Below are 21,830 nucleotides of genomic sequence, written 5' to 3'. Positions count from 1 at the left end.
ACCTACCAAGACCTGGTTGTTCCACTAAACTTCTGGCCCAAACAAGGAGAAAACTAATCAGGGAAGCGACCAAGAGCTCCTGTGTAGAGCTCTGCCCATTGCTACCACCAACACAATAGATAATGTTTAAATAATGTTGTGTGGCTTTTCGATATAAATATGGAATGCTATTTAGCGATTTACAGCCACAAAAGGGTCTGTTGGTGTGACACCTTGATTTTGAACTGCGTCCAATATATCTACAAAAGAAAAAGGAAGAAGACATATACTGCCAGCGCCCCCTGCGATGGCGTGTTAGAGTGACTTTCAAGTTTGCAGCACTAATTGATAAAGTGCCCATAACCTCGGGCTCATTAGGGCAGAAGCTAACACTAATTAGCAATGAGAAGCAGATCCGTCATTAAAAGAGCAACACGCGTCTCTCCCCCGTGGCCTTAGCGGACCAATCGAGTCTGGAATGAAGCTTTGCGGCTAACAAATCCATCTTGTCCAGCTTTAGATTGAGCTGGCCCGGCCTGGAAACATTTGGACAAATGACTTATCCTTTCTCTCTTAAAGGCAGGAATACTTTGGCGCAATTCAATCTGAAGAGGCCAAGAAGGGGCAAAATAGACTTGATTTTCTGCTCATGACTTTAGCGCCCGGCTTTCGACTCTGCTACTATTTGAAAGCAAAGAAGTCATTAAAAGATGTCAAAAAACAAAGTGACCGCAATCAGAAATAATGGCCGAGAACGATTAGCAAGAGCGTCATAGACGGGGTTACCATTTTTAACGCACTCTGAGGCGCACCTAAAAGCCTTTACTTTTTTTCAAAAGCTGACCATGCGCCTTATAATGCAGTGCGCCTTATATATGGATCAATATTGAGTCGCAAGGTCTCGCGACTACTGTAAGCAGCCACCGACCCAATTTTTCCCCGTAGAAGTAGTAGTGCGTAGAGCACGCTGGCATATATATACCGACGTTTCATTTCCTAAGCAATGTGTCAATCATCACTTAAACGATCACTATTGGCTAAAGTTATTGGGAGGCAAAGGAGGCGGGTCCTTTCCAGCATTTACGGGCTCGTATAAGCTAAAGCGGGGTAAAAGAAATCCTGCAATTGGTCGAAAAAGAGGTGAATCCCACGTCGGGTTGCTCAAGGGCCTAGAGAATTTTTTTTATGGGGCTAAACAGACGGCTAGCAACAAGCAACGTCCATTGATGCAGGGATGCTTTTGGGTTGATTTTTTTTCCCCGTTTGTCGGCATCACGGCGTGTTTTTAGGTACGTCGATATTCGACACGGTCGGATTCACGACACTCACGGACGTAAGGGGGCCACGGTCGCGTATCATCATCCAATGTGATGGCTGCAAGACGACCTCTTTGGTGAAGTACCCCGGTATTTGCTTCCCAACAGTCCGTATAGAGAAGAAAAGGAAATTTAAAAAAAAAAAAATCTAAATGGAAAAAAAACGGAATAAAATGAAAGGGGGAAAAAGAGAAAAAAGGAGCCTTGTGATCCCTTAAATGCTTGAAGTGATGCTAAAGGGAGAAGCAAAAACACCAGAACTGTGAAAATGAGACTTGTGATTCTCAAAGGCACATGAGTCACTACACTCGCTAAGTTGCATAGCCATAACCAATTGAGGATCAGGCCTACTCTTAATAACACGGCAATTAAAGTGAGGAAATCTGCTAAGTGCACGAAAATACTCGCAGGTGGAAGGTTTAAAAACTGTTTCCGTTTTATTCCGCCGTCTCCTCCCCTACCTCGATCCACCCGCTACTCCGCTGGACGGGCTCAAGTCTCAGCACACCCAAGGTAAAGGATTTTTAATGTTATTTATTCACTCGTGTCGTAAGTACTTAACTTACTATATACCATTTTGTTAGGTAAATGGTTCAGGGATATGGAATATATTAGCTAGGCATTTAGGGTATTTAGGGCTATAGGGCAGTTTCAGTTTGCGATCCAAACTGAACATGTAAGGTGGGCTTAGGGTACTTCCCCAAAAAGTGTATCTCTAAACCAGATGGTATCACGTTTCTGTTTCAAATATTGGTACCGCCCAAAGGGGCATTTCTTTCTTTCTCTGTCTTTGTTCTGCCTAAATAAATGCAGTTTGGTGGGGGAAGGGCCCCCCCTGAGTTGGGAACGCGACCAAGGAGACGGATGTACGTTTTCCTCCTCTTTTGGCCCCTCCCCCTCTCCAACTGCCAGTTATAAAAAAAGTCAAAATGCCTGGTGTATCTGTTTAGCGATCAGCCAGCTTTAAAATAGATCTCCCACAACATGTAAAAAAGGTCCAACAAATGGTAACAAGTGTTCCATTTGGATACTTTCACACGACAATCGCAGCCCAAACGAACAGCAGAAAATCCCTCAAAGTCAAAATTCGATGCCCGCTCTAAAAAGAACAGCAACGTTCCATAAATAAACGATCTGCCCGTTTTCGATCACACAAAGCGCCGTTCCAACTTAGGGAGGTGGGCCGGTGCATTGAGAGCTCACTGAGTCAGATGCCATTATTCTGCTGCGCAGTACTGACTCAGCTACAGTATATTGTTCCCCTTATATGGCATTTTTCATGAAAAAAATAAAAGCATACAAGGGAGTTCTTCCTTGAAACAAAAGATAAGATTCATAGTTTTTATAGTTTCTTTTGCTGCTTTAGAGAAAGAGAACAAAAAGAACCTTTACTGCAGCCTCCCTTTGGAGTTAGAGAATGATTGGACAAATCTTTGCTCTGCTGATAAAAGCCACAAGGTATAGTTACACTTATAATACATCTTCATACAATGCGGTGAGAGAACAGAAGGCGGAATTCCTCCCATCCATTACATTCCCTTGATTTTAGCGTGAAGCCGGTTTCCCCTTTGAATCCATTCTATGCGACCGTTGTAAAGGCAAGACGGGGGGTCCCCATCAGCGCAGTCTCTGCTGAGAGTATAATTACCTTTCACTCCGTTTGTCAAACACAGCCGTCCCGTTTATCGGGCCAAGGCCGGATGAATGGAGCGGAGCGTTACTTACAATGTTAAAGAATCTTCATTGTTTTGAAGAATCCATCAAAACCATTTCTCATCGACAACATAGCTGACTGAGTTGGTGTTTCTGGGTTTCTATATATTTCTCATGGTCAAACGGAAGCCTTTTTTAATGACGCTCGAATCCCAGTACTGTTAAAAGAAAAAAAAGCCAGCGCTGATCAAAAGAACCTTAGTTTCAATCCCCAACTCTAGCCGCAAGCTCATTTTGGAACCAGAAAACTTGCAGCCCAAATCCTAGCTCTACATCTCACCCTGCTGGTTTAAGATCAGGTCATTGTGTAATTTTGTAATTGTAATCCTGTGCAGTCCTTTGAGACATTTTTGTGATTAAGGGCGTCATAAATAAATGTGACTTGACTTGACCCTATCCCTAACCCGGTTAACAAGTTGAAACCCTAGTTTCTAACCCTACACCGACACTCAAATCTTGCTGAAAACCCAAGCCCCAACCTTATCTCAGACCCCTAAACTCAGTTTAATCAGGAAGCCTAAACCTTAGTTTACAATCCTAGCTTTAATTTTATTTTGAACCATAAAATAAATGTAAAAACCTTATTTGAAGCTTAAACCCTAGCTCCTCACCCCAGCCCAACACCTAGCCTAAGAAACACGGCAAGAATTTCAAGCATTTCGCCTAAAATTCAAGCACTTTTTAAACCCTTGAAACACAATGTTAAAATTCAAGCATTTTGAAGGACGATACTAGCGCAGCAGCACATGGAACACAGGAACGGTTCAAGAGAAATAGCGAGCAGGAAAATGATCCGTATTTGGACTCGTGTGTACATTTTCGATCACTGAATCTGAATCAGTCCCTCAATGCTTAGGTCGGACTGAAACCACATCAATGTTTCGATAGTGCCCACGAACGTAAATGAGTGAATTATGAAAAGACAATGGATAAATGTGACTAAATCTTTGGAGTTCAAAAAAATATAAAACTTATCAAGACTTTGGAAATACGAATTGAAGACAATATAAAGCCTTATTTTTCGAATCCTGAATTCAACGCCTTTCAAGACTTTTCAAGTATCCTATATCTAGCCCTGGGTCTGTGACACGTTCTCGAGCAAAGGCGGGCGTGTAAAGGGAAGCTCACCTGGACGCGGACCGTTCCCTCGGCAGGCTGCCGCGACGACGACGCCGAGATTCCGGCTTCCTGGCGTCGCGTTGCCGTCTTTCCGGCGAGGGAGCCTCTTGGCCTCTTTTATTGGCAGAGCGCGATCTTGGCGGGAGCAAGAGACAAACACGACTCAAGAGACACGAAATGGGCTGACAAATACCGGCGGCAGAGAAAGAAAGTCAATACAATGAAGCCCCGGATTCCGGGGTTCCTAAAGCTTCTTAAGTGAAAGACTTTTGAAGCCCACAAAATAACCACCATTGAAACCAACCCAACCCAAAAACACAACATGAATGAGAGGCAGTTCAAAACAAATCTTTCTTTGAATTTTTCTGTTAAAAATCATGTTTACCGATATGCTTTACCTGCGCCCGCACCTTTGGCGCCAACTGCCTCGGACTCTGATTGGCTCCCTGTCACTATTTAAACCCACATCTATCGGTCACCGGTTATCAGTCCGTCTGCGAACCTCAGTTTACTCTAGGCAAGCTTTTCGACCCTGACTCCCACCTGTCTTTGCCCCCGTTTGTTCCTCGGCTTCGACCCGTTTTTTTTGATCCCGACCACATTTTTTGCTCTCCTGTCACGGCTACTGACTGGCTTTTCCGTTCACGACACCGCCATCGCTCGCCACGCAAGTTCCACTTCAGCGTTCAGAGCGACCTGCTTCCCGCGACCAGCAATCACCGGATCGTGTGTGCAATCCTTTCCTTTCTTCAAAATAAAACAGAGAGAAATGCAAGCGGGTCCTGTCTCCGTTCTGGTCCTGACATGAAATCGCATTTCGTTCGGCTCGAAAACCTTTCATCTGAAGAACATAGACCTCTCCGAAATTTTCGGTACGGAAAACGAGAAATAAAAAGGATGTTTGCGGCACATCATGGCTCCTCATTTAAAACTGGCAGATAACTACTAATGCCAAAGAACTCTTCTTCTACATCTATGAAGTGTTTCATCATGATGCATGAAAAATGACTAACAAAATCATTTTAGGTAAAGCAGATATAAATATTATAGTGTTTACAGTTTTTTAAGACTTTTGCAAATTTGGTGGAAGACATTTCAATGCCAATAAAGACCTTACGGGTTAGGGAATAATGAATTTATTGCCTTTTAAGTGTTTTCGAGGATCCTCAGGAACCATGTGACTATTTTTCACGTTTCTTCGAGCCCTCTTCACGGCATTTTCCCCACCGTACGACATCACCAAACACATTGTTTGGCGTGCCCGGCAACCAAAGGTGGGTTACATTTAGTCCCTTACATTGACTTGAGAACATTTTGGGACATTTTGTACTTCTGGGAGCATTTTTCACGATACTTTTTACTTTAACTTGATTTGTGATGAAGAAACTGTAGTCTTACTTCGCTGCATTAGGCTTACTTAAATCCCCTCCTCAAAATAAAGCGCATTCTCCTTTGCTTGCTTTCTTATTTCATGAACCCCGAGTAAGACCCGCATTCCAACGTCCTACTGTCCTCACATTCTGTTATTTAGGAATATAGGAACGAAATTAAACTTGAGGCGGATCAGGAGTAGTCACGTCAGTCTCCACGGGATGTGCTAATATCGATACACACAGCATGTGTTGTGTTCATGATGAGGCTTATAGAAGGCCTTTTTGCACCTACCGGCAAATTAGTTTTTTTTCCAATATGGCTCTTTCAACATTAAGAGTTGCCGATTCCTTGGGTTATAAATGTGCAAATTGTGCTTTATTTCTTTGATTTATACTATTATTTGATTGTTAATTTAAGTACTCGATTATTTGAATCTATTCAACAAAAAGATTAATTTATTGTTTATTGAATGTACTTTGATGATTTAACAAAAACAAATAAAAACATAAGATATACTCACTACTTGAGTCATTTTTTACTCAAGTCATTATTTGGATGACTATTACCCGAGTCCTATGATTTTGTAGTAACGGTACTTTTACTCGAGTAACATTTTTGTCTTCTCTCCCCACAACGTACACAGAAGAGCTCTGGTGTAAATCATGACCTGGAATATTACCGAAGAGAGCCGACTCTCCCATTGTGAACAAAATCGATGTCCATTTTGCATCGTTCGCGGCAAGCTGTGCGTGGAATTGTTCCATTGCTCCAGCTATTGTTTATGTATTAGGTTCTTTTAAGCCAGCGTTTATTAAAACGGCAGACTCCCGGCATCTCCGTCCGACGCGATTGGCCTCTTGGGCGCGACCTGTAGGTGGCGATGAAGGATTATACGACGACGCCATTATACAAACGTATGCCAGCTGCCGTTAATCACCAAGGAAGAAGAGATGCGATGCCGATGCGAGGCCGCCCGAGAGCGGGGTCGGTTTCGTTTTTAAGCAGAATTGTTTTATTTTCCCATCGAGTTTGACTGCCGAGAAACAAGGCGGCCAATTCCAGCATTTACGAGCACTTCCGCCAAAAATCAAGCACTTTTCAAATCTCCATAGCACGACATTCAAATTCAAGCTTTGTCAAGGATGACAAGCCCCCGTGCGAACGCTTAATAAGGATTTAATAAACAATCGTCTCATTTGAGAAAAGGTAGCAGTCGCTGATGTTACATCTTTTGAAAGATTTACCTACTGCGGGAGGTTCTTTTCTTCTCATTTTCACTGCATTTTTTCCATAAGAGCACATTTTATTTTGTAGTAAAAAGCGATTTAATTGCTCGGTGGGGTCTCCGGCGTGCCGGCCCATCAAAGTGTGAAATTACACAGCCAAGCGCCCGTTTGGGTCCGAGCTGCCGACCGACAAGTGCGATTCGGCGGCCTGGCCGTGAAGCGGGTATTGCCGTCTTTAAGCGATGCGGCGAGTGTTTCGGTTTCTCCATTTTTATAAACTGTGGAAAAAACACTAAAATACCGTATTTCCCCCACTACAAGGGTAACCGGATAATGAGGCACACAGCTAAAAGACAGTACTTTATTTTGTGTGCTGACAATTTTGGTCTCATCTGATCAGGGCAACTTCTTCCACGTGTCCCTGTGGCCAACGCCAAACGGGCCTTTTATGCTATTCTTTCAGAAAGGGCTCTCTTCTTGCCACTCTTCCATGTGCAAAATAAGACTAATAGTTGTTTGGTACACAGCTTTGTTCCACCTCAGCTGTGTATTCCAGCAGGTCATCCAATGTGATAATGGGACTCTTAGTTGCTCCTCTGATTAGTTTTGACCTTCCTGGGGCTCAACTTTGAGAGGGACAGCCAGGTCACGGGATTCGATATTATTGCTGGCACAGTGCTCTTGGGAGGTGTGTAAATGTAGCAAAATCTTCTTGTATCCCATTCCTGCTTTGAACTTTTCTTTAACTTTATGCAAACCTGCTTCGTGTGTTCTTTAGCCTTCATAAAGCTGTCTGCTCCAGTGTCTCCTTTCATAAACCTCTAAGCCTATTTAAGAACAGGTGCAAGTGCATTAAAACTTAGACTTAATGACACACATTTAGGTGGACATGGGATCATTCCGAAGTCTTTAGGGAACTTATGGAATCGGTTGACTGAGCGGAGAGAACAGGGGTCGTTATTTCCGCAACACCTACTTTTCAATTTTTGTCGACGAAAACATAATATTTTGAAAAAATTTGGTTTCACGAGCGATTGTCTCTCACAGGTTGTTCTTTCTTAGAAAATATTTTAGCTTTAAGTTTGAAGCCTGAAATGTGGCAGTATGACAAGGCAAAACTGGAATTTTAAGACCCACGTTCGAATTTCTGGCCAATTTCGCCTTGTTGTCTGGAAAATACGCTATATATGAGTAAATGGGTGAAGGTCAAGCCTCTTACCTCGATCTACGCGACCTCCTGCTGGCAGAGGAAAAGTTGTGTCTGCTTCTGGACCTTGAGGTGGATCTGGATCGCGACCTCCGTTTGTGTTTTTTCTTCTTCTTGTCGTTTTCTCTTTCCTTGTCCCTGTTCCTGTCTCTCTCCCGCTCTCGATCCCGGCGCCTCTCCCGTTCCTCGTCTCGGTGTCGCGCTTTTTTGGAGTCTCGGGACGAGGAGTGACGCGAGGAGGACGCCGCCTCCCTGCCGCGACGGCTTCCTCGGCTCTCGGCGCGAGACCTTTCGTCCTGGAGATAGGCCGGCGTGGCCGAAGAGCTTTGCGACAGCGGTAAACCGGAGAGAACAGAAAGTGCCTCCTGCATCTGGAAGGACAACGCGTGTTCATTGAGTGCAACTTTTACTAAATCATGAAAGTGAGTTATCAAAAGATGAAAAATGAGTCGGCATCGATTGAATTCAACAGTCTCGTTGTCACTTTGTTGTTGAGAGGAGGACAGGGATTCCCTGGCGCCCTATTTCTCTCTAAACAATCAATAACTGGAGCATCCTTTAGAAGCAGAACGTACAAGATTGAAGCCGAAGACCGGGAGGCTAGAACCGTATGTACAGTGGCTAGAAGGCCTTCCAGAAGTGTGGAGGGTCATATTTGCAGTGTTTTACAGTTTCCCCTACCATATAAAAACCCTGGTTGGACGCCCGAGTTTAATCGGTCCTCACCGGGGTCTTAAACTTGTATAAAAAATAAAATTTGCAGCAGCTCGTCGAGCATAGGAACGGTTCAAGAGAATGTAGTACTAAGGTTAAAAAGGAAATCTAAAAACGAGTCCAAGCAGGAAAGTGATCATGAAAATCAACTCATTTTAATGATATGAACGGCTCCATTGTCTATCGCTTTGCTCGGAAAATGCTGGTCGAAAAGTCATCCCTAGAGTCGAGAAGAAAGCCGCGTGTTCAAGAGCGTTCTCCATTCAGGCCCCGGTGCTGTGGAACGGATCTGCAACCTCAGTGCAACTGTCTCAATCTCGGCTTAAAACACATTTTAAGGACATTGCGTAAAGTTCACATTTTTTGCATGGGCCATGATAAATGTCTGTAATTGACACGTCATCCTTGCAAAAATACACATGGGATTGTGTCCTGTGTAGCAAAGAAAAAAAAAATCATCGTTGAGATAATCATCTCCACGAGTTACCTTTCATAAGACCGGAAAGGGTTCCGGTTGTGAAGAGATAGATCTTTTTTTTTTGCACTCTTTGATGCACCTGTCAAGTCAAGCCATGATTCTTTGTGACTCCCTTAATCAGGAGGAGTCTCAAAGGGCTGCAGAGATCACAGACTGCTGCAAACTACAGACTATGATTACACCATTACCTACATGAGGGAAAGGCAAAACTCAAAAACCTCAGCATGAGGAAAATGAAGAAACCTTGAGAAGGGATAGTCTCAAAGGGCTGCACAGACTAGAGACGATTATGACAGCATCCCCTGATCTGCAACCTATACGAGGACAAGGAATAACTCAAAAACCTCAACACGAGGAAAATGTAGAAACCTTGAGAAGGGACAGTCACAAAGGGCTGCACAGACTATTATGACAGCATCCCCTGATCTGCAACCTATACGAGGACAAGGAATAACTCAAAAACCTCAACACGAGGAAAATGTAGAAACCTTGAGAAGGGACAGTCACAAAGGGCTGCACAGACTATTATGACAGCATCCCCTGATCTGCAACCTACATGAGGGCAAGCAAGACTCAAACAGCTCAACATGAGGAAAATGAAGAAAGCTTGAGAAGGGACCGCCCATGAGGATGACCAGGCTGCAAAGGATGTTGCATTAATATAGTAAATGGTCTGCATTTCTATAGCGCTTTTCAAGTCAATGAAGACTTCCCAAAGCGCTTTACAATGTGCTTCACACTTACCCATTCACACACACTCACACACCAATAGCGGCCGTGCAGCCAAGCAAGGCGCCAACCTGCTTATTGGGGGCATTAGGGATTCAGTGTCTTGCCCAACGGCACTTTGGCATTTCGTTGTCACAATATGTTAACCCATTTTGTAACAATGACAATAAAAGTATATACTATTCTATTCTATAACACGGAGGAGCCGGGAATCGAACCTGCGATCAATAAAATAAAAAAGAAAATATAAAGGATGATGCTATCCTAATGCACCTGTAGAGGGCACCGACATTACGCGCGACCATGTCCTGCCGACTTTCTTTTTTTTTCGTTTAATGCGAGTGATCTGTCGTATCGGGTTGCCTGGAAACATGGCGATATTTTCAAGCTTTTTCAAGCACTTGACCCCAATTTCAAGCATTTTCCTGCCCTTGAAAATTGCTAGCATTAATACGAACCCTGAATTCAAAAGAGACGAACTGTCAAGACACCCTGCTGTTCGAAAGAGGCAAATGAGCCGTCCAATCGGAACCCGACTATCAAATGGTCTCGAAAGGACAGCGCCCCCTGCAAAAAAAAGAAACCCCGTTGTTCACAGAAAAATCTCCCAACCGAGATGCAGAGCGCTCGTAATTTCCCCGAGTGCTCCCCCGGTCGCTTCACACGAGCGAAGACGGTTGCGAGACGGAGGCCGGGAACGCAGCTTGGGTCCATCGGTGGATTAAACGTGACCCCCAAATCTCGCAAAGTTTAATTTCATTTTTCGGGGTGAAGGCTCCGGTGGCTACCGGGGTCATTCCATTTAAGAAGTCCAATCTTAGGGGGCGCATTTAATACGACTCGTCCCGGTTTACATGATCCAATTTAATTTTACGCCGATCTAAAACTATTCGAAAGGGTCAAGTACATCGAAGGCCGAGAGTGAACTAAGCTTTTAGAAGTTTTGAGGATAAAAGTTCAGAGCCCGGATTTCAAAACAAGCCGCGGAGTTTTTATCAATGAAGGGAAAAAAACGTTCATCTACGAAGCGGTGCAGAACGGCCGAGAATAATCGAGTACAGTCATCCCTCGCTACTTTGCTGATTTTGAATTCAATTGTCGTTGACATCAGCGTAACGTGCGTTGTGTTTTGCCACAGACAGGGCACACCAAATGCTATCACGGGGCAGATGGTGTGCAATGTTCCCTCTAAGCTTTCACGCGTCTGAGCCATTGCATAAAGTCTGTTCGTATCGCTCGGAACAACGGTGTGGCAAACAAATCATTAGCAAACGTGTTCAAAACCTGACATTCTCTTGACTTTCAAGCAACACGACCGTAGTTTTTTTTTTTTTTTTTCAAATTTGTTATATTAGAAAGGTGGCACGGCCCACATACGTCAGTACACCAGATTTCTGGTTTTTTAAAAAAGGATCTTTTATTAGAGGATTCTTTTAGTCGCTTGCACAATAAACTGTTTTTGATCACACTTTTTAATGGAAGTACAATGTGGGCAAAAGATTGACTCGATATATTTGCTCATTTCTGGCATGTCACACAGGAGCGATTAAAGAAACCCCCCTTTTTTTCCCCTTTATTTTTCACCCTATTTTCTGTCATTTGATCTTCTTTTGTTTCATTGTTCCAAGCTTTTTACTTATTGTTTCCTTTTCCCTTTTTCTTCATTCCTGTCCATTTATTTTGCTTCATTTTTCCTCATTTTATGTCATATCCTGACTAATGTGACATGGATGAAAACAACAAAAACAACCAGAAAAGCAGTTTGGGAAACGAAAGAGCCAGCTTTTTTTTTAGTGAGCCGAGAAGGAAGAGCCGCTTATCTAATTAGAGACGGAACCTTGCTCGGCAACAATGATGTAAGAATGGTCCCGTCGCTACGCAGTCTAACAGTGCAGGCGATGATTTAAGTTAATCACACTTTTCTCTATAATTTTAATGCTTTAGTGATGAAAGAAAATACAATAATAATCCTTTTTTTTTTAAAGCAATCTCCCCTATCCCTCCACACTGCCTCTCTAGCCCCCTTCCCCAGTCTTTTGGCGCAAGAACTTTGGCTCACATGCACACATGCTTTCATTGACTCTATCTCGCGCTGACATTGACTTCAAAATACCGCGGCAGAAGGTACCCGCATTGTTTTTGCCTGCATGTACTGTAATTTTGACAATTAAATTCGCAATGACGAGCCCTGATTTTGGAGCACAGGATAGCTTTTTATGTGCGCCGAGAAGGTCTGGGCCAGTGAGCAATTGCACGCGCACAGCTTAGAGGGACCATTGAGAGTGTGTGACTGTGATAGACTGATGTCAGTCAAAAAGTGAGGCGGACGCACATGTCAATATGGCCACTCAAACAAACAGCGAAGCATGGCTCGTAACATTGAAAAAGCAAAAAGAAAAAAACAATTATATCGCATTCTGAGGAAAGTCAGAAGAGAGCAAAAACAGTTGTGATCAGGTCCGGGAAGGGACTGATGCGCTCTCGGGAGCGAAAGCAAGATCGAGGTCGTAGGTCCTGCCTACTGCGATGAGGTTACCTACGCACTTTTACACGCCACCCCTGCCGAGCATCTATCTCACCGACGGCAGATCAATTACCCGTGAAACGGGTGACCTGGAACTACAACTCGTGGGAAGCCGCTACATACGGGACGTTTTTATTTGAATGGTCGCAAAGACCAGCTTCCCGCATTGCTTCCTTACACAGAAAGTAAAAGACCTCCCATTTTGTCTTACTCATGTAAAATGACTATTCGGTGTTTTGATATGTAGATCTCTGGTCGTTTAGTGACAGTGGTATACTCTCAGTCGGTAGGTTTGACCCTTACGGGGGCTGACGCTACTTCACCGGTTTTCCCTTTCCGTGGCACGTTGCGTCCCCGTCGACCGAGATCCGATAGGGAAAACGAGCATAGGAGAATGACAGGACAGGTTCGGAAACGCCGTTCAACCGCTCTCAATCCGCCCCGTTTATAATCTCGTAAAATCCGCGGGAAAAATACGGGAGGGAAGAAGGACGACCGAAATGATCAAAAAAGAAAGTATATGAACGCTGGAGGAAAAGGAGATAAAGGGGCCGACGTCCCCAGAGCGGAGGGGCCGGCGCGCCGAACAATCGATAGCTATTTGAAAAAAAAAAAAAAAAAAACAGCCGCGAAACCCGGAGAGGAATATTTATTGCGCCTTCTGTTTACTTGTTAACGGGATTCGCTGCTAAGGGAGAGACGATGAAATGACAGAAGCACGCTTTGCTTCAAATGACCTCTGACTTATGGGAAAACTTATCCAAACACCAGCCTGAAAAGAAAAACAGCTGGTGTCTCTCCTGCTTGGGCAAGATATACCCAGGATGCGATATTCGCAACGGGCACATTACTGTATTTTCTGGACTATAAGTCGAGTTTTGGCTTTGGCTTATCATATGGAAGGTCTTATTTTTTTCAGATTCAGATCTACTTTATTGTCATTCTAGTACACGTGTATACAGAACGAAATGTCGATACATTTCCTTGAATGTACAGATATAAATAAAATGTTGTATTGAGTTGGAGTATTGAGTACTAATAATATACTAAATCATTATGGCTATGTATGTATGTTTATATAACACGCTACAGTGGGCATTTGCACGTCACACTGGGTATTTGTATATTGTATTCTTTTGGCTTTATTATTGTATTGTTCTCAGCGAAGGGATGCTGCTGGAAATGTCAATTTCCCAAAGCGGATGAATAAAGTATCTATCTATCTATGTATAGTATTTTACAGTAGTGCAAAGAGTGCAAGAGGAGCAGCTCACCAGATGTGCAAAATGGGCAGTCAGGTAAACAGTAACAATAACACTGTAGTACAATAGTGCAGAGGAGAACAGATGTGCAAGGAGTGGCTAGCTATGTGGGAAATGATGCATTTATATCGGTTTAGGATTTCATGATCCACAAGATGATAAGTTTGTTGTTTTTACTATTAGAAAAATACAAAGGACGACAGTTCCTTAATTTGACTCGCCGATGTTACTTGTTTTGACGATCGGCCGATAAAGTTGCTGTTCTTTGAGCCCCGCACCCTTTATGGCTGATCCGTTTTAGTAACGGAAAATAATGAACTTTATTAAAATAGTCAAGTCTTCTGAGACAATCTTGTAGTGTGCATTTTATGGCCGGTGCTGAAAATATGGTAAAAGAAACGTTTGTCGGTATAGTAGAAAAATTAAAGCGAGGGAGATTCAATAAAATGTTCATTTTTTAAACGTTTATAAACCCTAAAAACATATTTAAGAGACAGGAAAAATCAACTTCTTTTCCAAACCGATCTCACTAGGCTTATAACAGAATTCTCAACGTTACTAAGGTGCAATTACTTTTCCCTAATAGGTGGTAAAATACTTGCTTGCGTGACAAAAAAAATGAACGGCGTAATTGTAGCGTTTCACACAGTGACTTATCTATGATTGAATTGCTGCAGCGGAAGTCATTGAACATCTGGAGAAACGGCGCCATCATGACAGATGTGCCCAACGACCTGGCCTAAAAGGCGGCGTGCCAGTTCTCTTCTAACCCATAAAAAAGCGCCAGCTCAAAACCATCCATACATAAGAGGAGTATATATAAATCCGTACTCCTGCTAATCATATTTCCCAAGCCATGAAAGGTTGCATAACTTCATTTCAAAATGAACAACAGAATGACACATTTGGCAACCAGATGAAATGCAAACAAACATTAAAAAAGTGATTTGGTTTCCGCACGACAAGCCCCAGTAGACAGCACACACCAAATGCTAAAAATAGTCTTCTTTTCTAAACTTTTCATGTATAAGGCGCACGAAATTAATACTACACCAAGAGCTCCTGCATTTGTGTATAACCATGCACATTTCATACACTTATGCTATACATTAGTATAATGATTGGTTTCGCTGACCAAGATAGCAAAACATTGAATGCGACGGGGAATCGAACGCAGGTCATCGGCGCATAAAGCGAACCACTACATTGCTAGCGATAGAGATGATATACGAAAAGGCATTTGATCTCATTAACCAAGTATTTTTACTCACTGTGGCAAAAAAGTGTTCGAGAATGTAGAAAAAATAATAAAGTGGTCTTGAAAGGTATAAATAAACGCCAAAAGCACAAGGCAGGACATAACTCTTGAAGAAACAATCCTTTTCGTATGTCATCTGTACCACTAACGGTTTCGTAGATGGGAGTTGGTGCTCACACCGCTGAAACCCGGGTTTTAATCCTGTGCAATGTTTTGTGATTTTGGTCAGCGATATTTTTGATCGATCCATCATTGCGCACGACACGGTAGTATACTGTAAGACCTCGCTTAGTAACACACACGCGATAAAAAAAAGCGTATCAGAGTTCCGACAGCTTAAGTTAAATTCAAGACGTTTTAATACCTTTTGAATTCAAATTTAAGACCCAGTCAACAAAAACCAAACAAATTGTGCCTAAACACAGGAGCCGGCACAGCTTTTAGCCATTGTCGGACAGCCACTTCTCATTAAATGTAAACTTTTCCGTGGTCCAAAGTAAACCTTTCCGAAGTTGCCATGCGTATTGTGGGTAGACTGCTAAGTCTGCTTTGAAAGGCCCGACTGAAACCATCGCGGCCATGCGATGTAGCCACGAAAATAAATTGGTGAATTATTTAAAGAGAGAGAATTGAAAAATGGAACTAAATCTTTTGAGTTCAAACACATAGAAATCTTAATGTTTTTATCTCAAAAATTGTTTGTAATACATTTTAATGCCAACGACAGCCTTATTTTTAGAATCATGAATTGAATGCCTTTAGGGCTTTTCAAGGATCCGCAGAGAAACCCTATATATTTCCAATCTTATTTGTGCAATAAATAAGGCGCCCCCGGGTATAAGGAGATTTTTCACATTTTTTGGCCGATTGTGTGTTTTTGAGTGTGCGCCTTATAGTCCGGAACATATGGTACTACAATCCAAAAATGTAATGTCTCGATAGATTAGTCTAAAAAAATGTCTCACTATTGTCATAAACACAGGGAGATTCTGCATTACCAACAATACATGGCGGAATTTTTTTTGTATCGTAATGAATAACTTTGTATATAAGTGATGATGGATATAACCCCGCATCAGATTCCCCTTGAAACAAAGTTCTTCAACAATCAAATATCCCAAATAAAAGCTTGGGCTTAATTGACAGGGTACGGGAGATCCCGGGCCCAGCGCCAATGGCGTCAGCCATGAATACCAAATCTACAGCTGCTCGTTTCAAATGTGAAGCGCTTTGCCTGAGATACCGCAGGCTGTCACAACCAATTATATCCGCGGAATTTTGCAGCCGCGAGCGAGCTAATTGAAGCAAAGTGTCAATCTCCGACTGAAGTGTCCACTAGGTAAAAAGAACACAATGCCGCCTCATTTCCTTTCAAATGAAATATCGCTCTTCACAATTCAGGTCAGACTCTATTCGATTCCAATAGATCCCGGAATACGACACGATTCCGTTTTGAGGCGGGGATGGCAAAGTCAAATTCCGTACAGCGAGGGGGCCTATGGTAATGCGAAGCTCCAAACCCTCCCTTACCCAGAGTAAAAAAAGAAATCAAATTCAAAAACAAAATAGTATACAGTACGTCACAAAAGTGAGTACACGCCTCACATTTCTGCAGAGATTTCATGATAATGTTTCATGGAACGCGTGGCTCTGACACAAATTCAAAGAAGTCTGTCACTGAAAGCCAAGGCTTACTGGAAAGATATCTTGCGGTCGGATGAGAAAAACAGGAACCGATTTCGCTCAGATGGTGTTAAGCGTGCGTGGCGGCCACCAGGCGAGGAGTACAAACACGTTTGTGTCGTGCCTCAAGTCGAGTATGGTGTTGGGAATGTCATGGTTTGGGGCCGCATGAGTGGCATTGGGGAGATGCATTTTATTAAGGCAAACACAAACTCGAGCATTTACTGTGAAAAACTGAAGCTGGGAAGAACATTTTGTGAGGCACTGTTAAAATTCAAGTGGTTCTGCAAAATTTAACGGTCACACAAAATTTGGAACTTCAGGAACTTCTAGTTAAGGGTGCATTCGCTTTTGTTACCATGGGTTGAACTAATAATGGCTATATTTGGAGGGGTTATTTTTTGGGGTGTGAATTGACACTGCTATATACAGACTTCCTTTCATTTTGTCAAAGCCATGTTTCTTCAGTCTTGTTGATTTCAACATTATGATTAAATCTCTGCAGATATGCGAGGAGTGTACTCACTTTTGTGACAAACTATCGGAAGTAGAACATATGTGTATTATACAATGGGGTGAAGAAGTATTTTCTGAACCACAAATCGTGCAAGTTCTCTCACTTGAAAATATTACAGAGGCCTCCGTTATAAATGAACGAATTGTAAAAGATCGATTTTCTGTTTTCTTCCACATTCTGTCTCTCATGGTTGCCAATGACAGGCCTCTCTAATCTCTACAAGTTGGAGATCTTGCACAACTCGTGGTTTACCAAATATTTATTTGCCCCACTGTTGGTGTATCGGGTTAAATAACATAATAAGTTTACATGTAAATGAAAACTGGCAGAGAGAAGGGAGTTTCTTGCACTGTGTGCAGAGATCTGCCCACTTCTACTGCTCACCCATCAAATTGCTCTAAGTAGTTTGCTGGCAGTTTCACCCGGTTATACAGTTTTGTCTGGGTGTTTTTATCAGAAAGTATCTCAACAGTAAACAAACAGTTGAATTAGCCTAATTAGCTTCCATTTAAAGGATTTCTTATCGACCTACTACCAAAACACCCCAACTTTTACGGAAACGTGGCTCACGTCTAGCATCCCGTACGCTAACGTGGAGCTACCCGGCTTCAGCGGACTCGCTATCTACGTCAACACGAGGCGGTGTAACCCTGGGCACAAAGATTTCCATCTGCCGCAGGGACGTCCAACTTTTGGCCTAGCGTGTGACGTCATCCACTCCGCTGTTGCTAAACTACAACACAGCACCACGAGGCCCTCCTGTTCATCTGTTAATAAACAACAAAAGGCTACTGCAGGAAGAGTGAATTTCCCTATGGGCATGAATAAAGTATCTATCTATCTATAAACTGTGGTTGAGAAATTGCCTCAATTTTCACAGTGTCGCCTCGGCTTCGCAGGTATCCAAATCAGCATCTAGTCCCTCGACTTTGAAACGCGGCAGCTAGGTAGGCTGCTGTCAACTCATCCCCACATACGTACTCAGGAAAAGAGCCGTATATGGCTCGCGAGCCCTGCTCTCCAGGAAAAAAGAGGCATCGTGCGAGGAGACCGACAATTTGTTCCTTTACGAATGGCTTGGCCAAGATTTCAGGCAGGGTGAGAAGGTTAAGGGCCCGGTTAAATAATGCAGGACGGGGAACACAATGACAATTACAGAAGCTCCTTTATCAAACATTTATCTACCTCCAGCTGTGCGGATAAGTCCAGTTCAGCTCTCTTGGCCTCCGGCTCCCCCGTTAATGGGTTGCGTAGAGTTTGGAGGAATAGCGCCGCCTTCCTCTTCCTCTCCGCCTGGAGCTGTTTCTCCTTAGACTCTTTGCACGCCTGTGCCAGCTTCTCCCTCGCCGCGGCTGCCAAACGATCCTCCAGTTTCTGTTTGGCTGGGAAGAGAAGGCCGTAACGGCAAACGACATTTAGGTTCTTCCCTTTATTTCTATTGTTAAATACCGGAGTAACTAACGATTCCAATTCTGACCGATGTGTGCCGTATATACCGCAGGCCACGGTGGGTACGATTGAAAGGATTTTTGATTTTATTGAATTGACTATAAGGGATTTTACAAATGACAGTTATTGAATGCGATGAAGATTTTCCACAGAGGAGGCTGAAGTTCGAGGACAGGTTGCGCCGTTCCAAGTGTGGAGTGTTTTGGCTGGGGAATTTTGATAGCGGGGCGCTGACGAGGGAACTAGGCCTTGTTTTGATAAACGCTTGGCATTGTTTTGAGCTGACATGAGTTTCCTTTAGACATGGCGGCGCCTTTCGGCGAGGAGGTGGTGAAGCTGGCACCTGACCCGCCCCATTGGGGGTAGACGCGGGGAGTTACTGGCCCGCCCATGGGGGGTGGCCGACGCTTTGACGTGTGAAAAGACGGAAGGAGAGACGAGAGATGGGAGATCGTGAGAGGGAGGCTCGACGAAGACTAATTAGACTCATTCGAGAATAATTTGGCTAAATTTGATGGAATTCACTTCGTTGAATGCTTTAAAAAAATAAAAATGCCCCCGTGTGGAAACGCCTGTCTCTTGTCAATATTTTTCCCTAAATTAAGAAAGGAGCATGCATTGTTAGGAGAATGAAGTTTGTGTTTGGTTAATGGAGCCAGATAACTCATTCGAACAATTTGGTAAACAATCATTTGTAATATAGTTTTTTCCCTAACAGCGTACAGTAATCATAAGTACGCCTTACCGTGCAAGGTTTTACGACAGGTGTCTCCGACTCAATTGAGTCGAGGGCTTTGGAAGCTAGGGTCCGGGTGAGGTTGGGCCAAATGGGCTTTCTAGAAAGACAGCGCTGGTAAAAACATTCCACTGTTCTTAAAGGGACAGTATATTTTGCACTAGATGTCGCTGTTGAGTGTAGTGCAAGCAAACAAGGAAGACTACAAACTACATACACTGAAAGTGAGCAAAAAGCAGCCTTTTTACCCATTGTTCCCCTGCCTTTCTCAAAGACAAAGAGAAAGGAAAAATCTTTATTTTAAACAAGAATATAAAACAGGGAAGGAGAAATAAGAGAGGCAAAAAAGGAAAAGGGGAATAAAAAAAAAGTATGGGGAAAGAAAGCAAAAAAATGAAAATGGAGAAAAAGTCAGATAACGTGAAAAAAAGAAAAAGGAATTGAAGAAAAAAAAAGAGGGAAAAAAAAAGGAAATCCAAATAACGCCTGGCATCGTGCATTTTGATAAGGGTAAGCCGCCTTTCCACCTCTTCAACAAATGTTAAAGAATGAAATACCAAAATACCATGAAGGCTCTTGTAAAGTCCGTATACACGATTAAAGCAAGAGATTGTTGATGCAAACGTTTTCATGAGTACATCTGGCTCGGGGATAAAATTCCCTATCTTAATACGTTTAGGCCACGAGTCGCAGGAGCGTTGTAGCGCTTTTATCGCTTTAATGCTGAAGAAATGTCATGGTTTCTTTTTTTGCGTGTCTCAAAGCCATTGAAGTGTGCATCGGCATACACGCGATCTGTACTCTAGCGTAGTTTGCGCAAGAGGTGAAAAAGAGGAATGATCAACAATGAGCATTAAGATTTGAAATGGTGCAGAAATAGGACAAATAGTGGCCATTCAATTTCCAAGGTTAGAACTGTAACCATGTCGCATAGCTGCCAGTAAATACATGCGTGTTTTCTGACATATTTATGAAAGAATTTTGCTCACAGCTCCTTTCAAAACCATTATTTTCCACTATGTGAACGTCGACAATGGTAACCGCGGGAGACACATTTGAAGCGGAATCTTTATTGATATTGGAACACCGGCTTTGGCATTATTATTTCATACTTTTATAAAATCATCAAATGTCACTCGGTGAAATAAAATAAAGCGAAGCATTAGCTTTTGTCCGGAGACGGTTTGACGGCTTTTGTCTTAAAAGCAGGCATGAAAATGGGTCAGAGCCTAAAAAAGTGAGAAAGGTGTGGAGGAAATACTCTAACAATTATTGTATAACGTGCGCCCTAGTTTTGGATCGCATTTTTTCTCAGCTCAAACGAAGCATTCGACCACGTTTCAAATCATTTGTTGACAACTGTGACGACAGTACCCACATAACCCATCCATCCATCCATTATCTGCAACGCTTATCCTCAGTAGGGTCGCGGGGGTGCTGGAGCCCATCCCAGCTATCTTCAAGCAGTGGGCAGGGGACACCCTCAACCGCTTGCCAGCCAATCACAGAAAGAGACAATCTGCTCGCTCGTTCACACCTAGGGACAATTTGGACCGGCCAATTAAACTGACATGCATGTTTTTGGAATGTGGGAGGAAACCGGAGTGCCCTGGAGGAAACCCACGCAAGCACGGGGAAAACATGCAAACTACAGACGGGAAGTTTGATCTCATGACCTCAGAACTGTGCCGCACACGATTCATTTAATGTTCTTTCAAGTCCAATTCGTCATCAGATACGCTAAAGAGTCGTTTCCCTCGGCGTGCTTTTTTCCATGTACGTCTTTGAGGATGACTTTGTCTTCTCCATTCTCTCACATTTGTCTCTGGTACTGTGAATGAAAATGACGCGGTAACGAGATAGAATCGAATGCGCGTTACGCACGAATAAATACAGTACTTTTGCCAGAGCGAAGGACACCGATTTGAATTTTAAAGCACCGGCTCAAATGCTCGACTCGTTCTGGGAAACATTCTCTTTTTGGATCTATACAATTAACGAAGATCGCCCTTTTTGACATCCGGTGAATTATTTCTTCGAGGTGAGAGATTTTCATGCCTGTAAATGATGAAGTGGTTCTCGCTGGAAAAAACAATCTCAATATTTTGCTTTCTTTGCTCTTGGAGTCAGAAAGGTTCCCGATCCCTGCATTAGAGGGATATGTGAGAAGCAAGGACAATGCTGCTTTTAGAGTTTTGTTTCATGTTTAACTTTGTAGCGACTGCATAAAACATCAAAACCTAGCCATACCCTGATGGATTCAAAATAAATGGCCCGCTGGTAGATAAGGGTACAATTCAGAAGAGAAAAAAAATGAAAGGAAAAATAAACCCACAAACCAACAAAACATATGTTAAGATTTGATCTTGTAATTATTAAGAGCACCTCAATAAAAGCACCCCTGCGGCGCTCTCAGATTATCTCGAGCACATTGAGACGGCATCAAACACCAGAGTGGAAACGTGGGAAGAAAAAGCATGGAGAAATCTGCATGACAATGGGGGTGGAATAAATTCACAGGCCGAGAGCAGAGAGCGACAGCAACG

The 21,830-nt window shown here is 43.0% G+C and overlaps 1 protein-coding gene across 2 annotated transcripts in view; it reads right to left on the bottom strand.

Annotated features, from left to right (window-relative positions):
* sfswap (splicing factor SWAP) overlaps nucleotides 1–21,830 on the bottom strand; it is a 67,186-nt gene that overhangs the window by 15,559 nt on the left and 29,797 nt on the right. For both annotated transcript variants that reach the window (XM_088355957.1, XM_088355958.1), the window contains exons 14-16: nucleotides 18,285–18,481; nucleotides 7,947–8,305; nucleotides 4,137–4,262 (exon numbers count right to left, since the gene is read on the bottom strand). In XM_088355957.1, coding sequence (XP_088212083.1) covers nucleotides 4,137–4,262; nucleotides 7,947–8,305; nucleotides 18,285–18,481 — 682 coding nt within the window. The remainder of the gene's footprint in view (nucleotides 1–4,136; nucleotides 4,263–7,946; nucleotides 8,306–18,284; nucleotides 18,482–21,830) is intronic.

This window comes from Urocampus carinirostris, chromosome 16 (assembly GCF_059441175.1).
Source record: "Urocampus carinirostris isolate Australia breed hairy pipefish chromosome 16, RoL_Ucar_1.0, whole genome shotgun sequence".
NCBI lineage: Eukaryota > Metazoa > Chordata > Actinopteri > Syngnathiformes > Syngnathidae > Urocampus > Urocampus carinirostris.
This window is presented reverse-complemented; position numbering and strand designations above follow the sequence as displayed.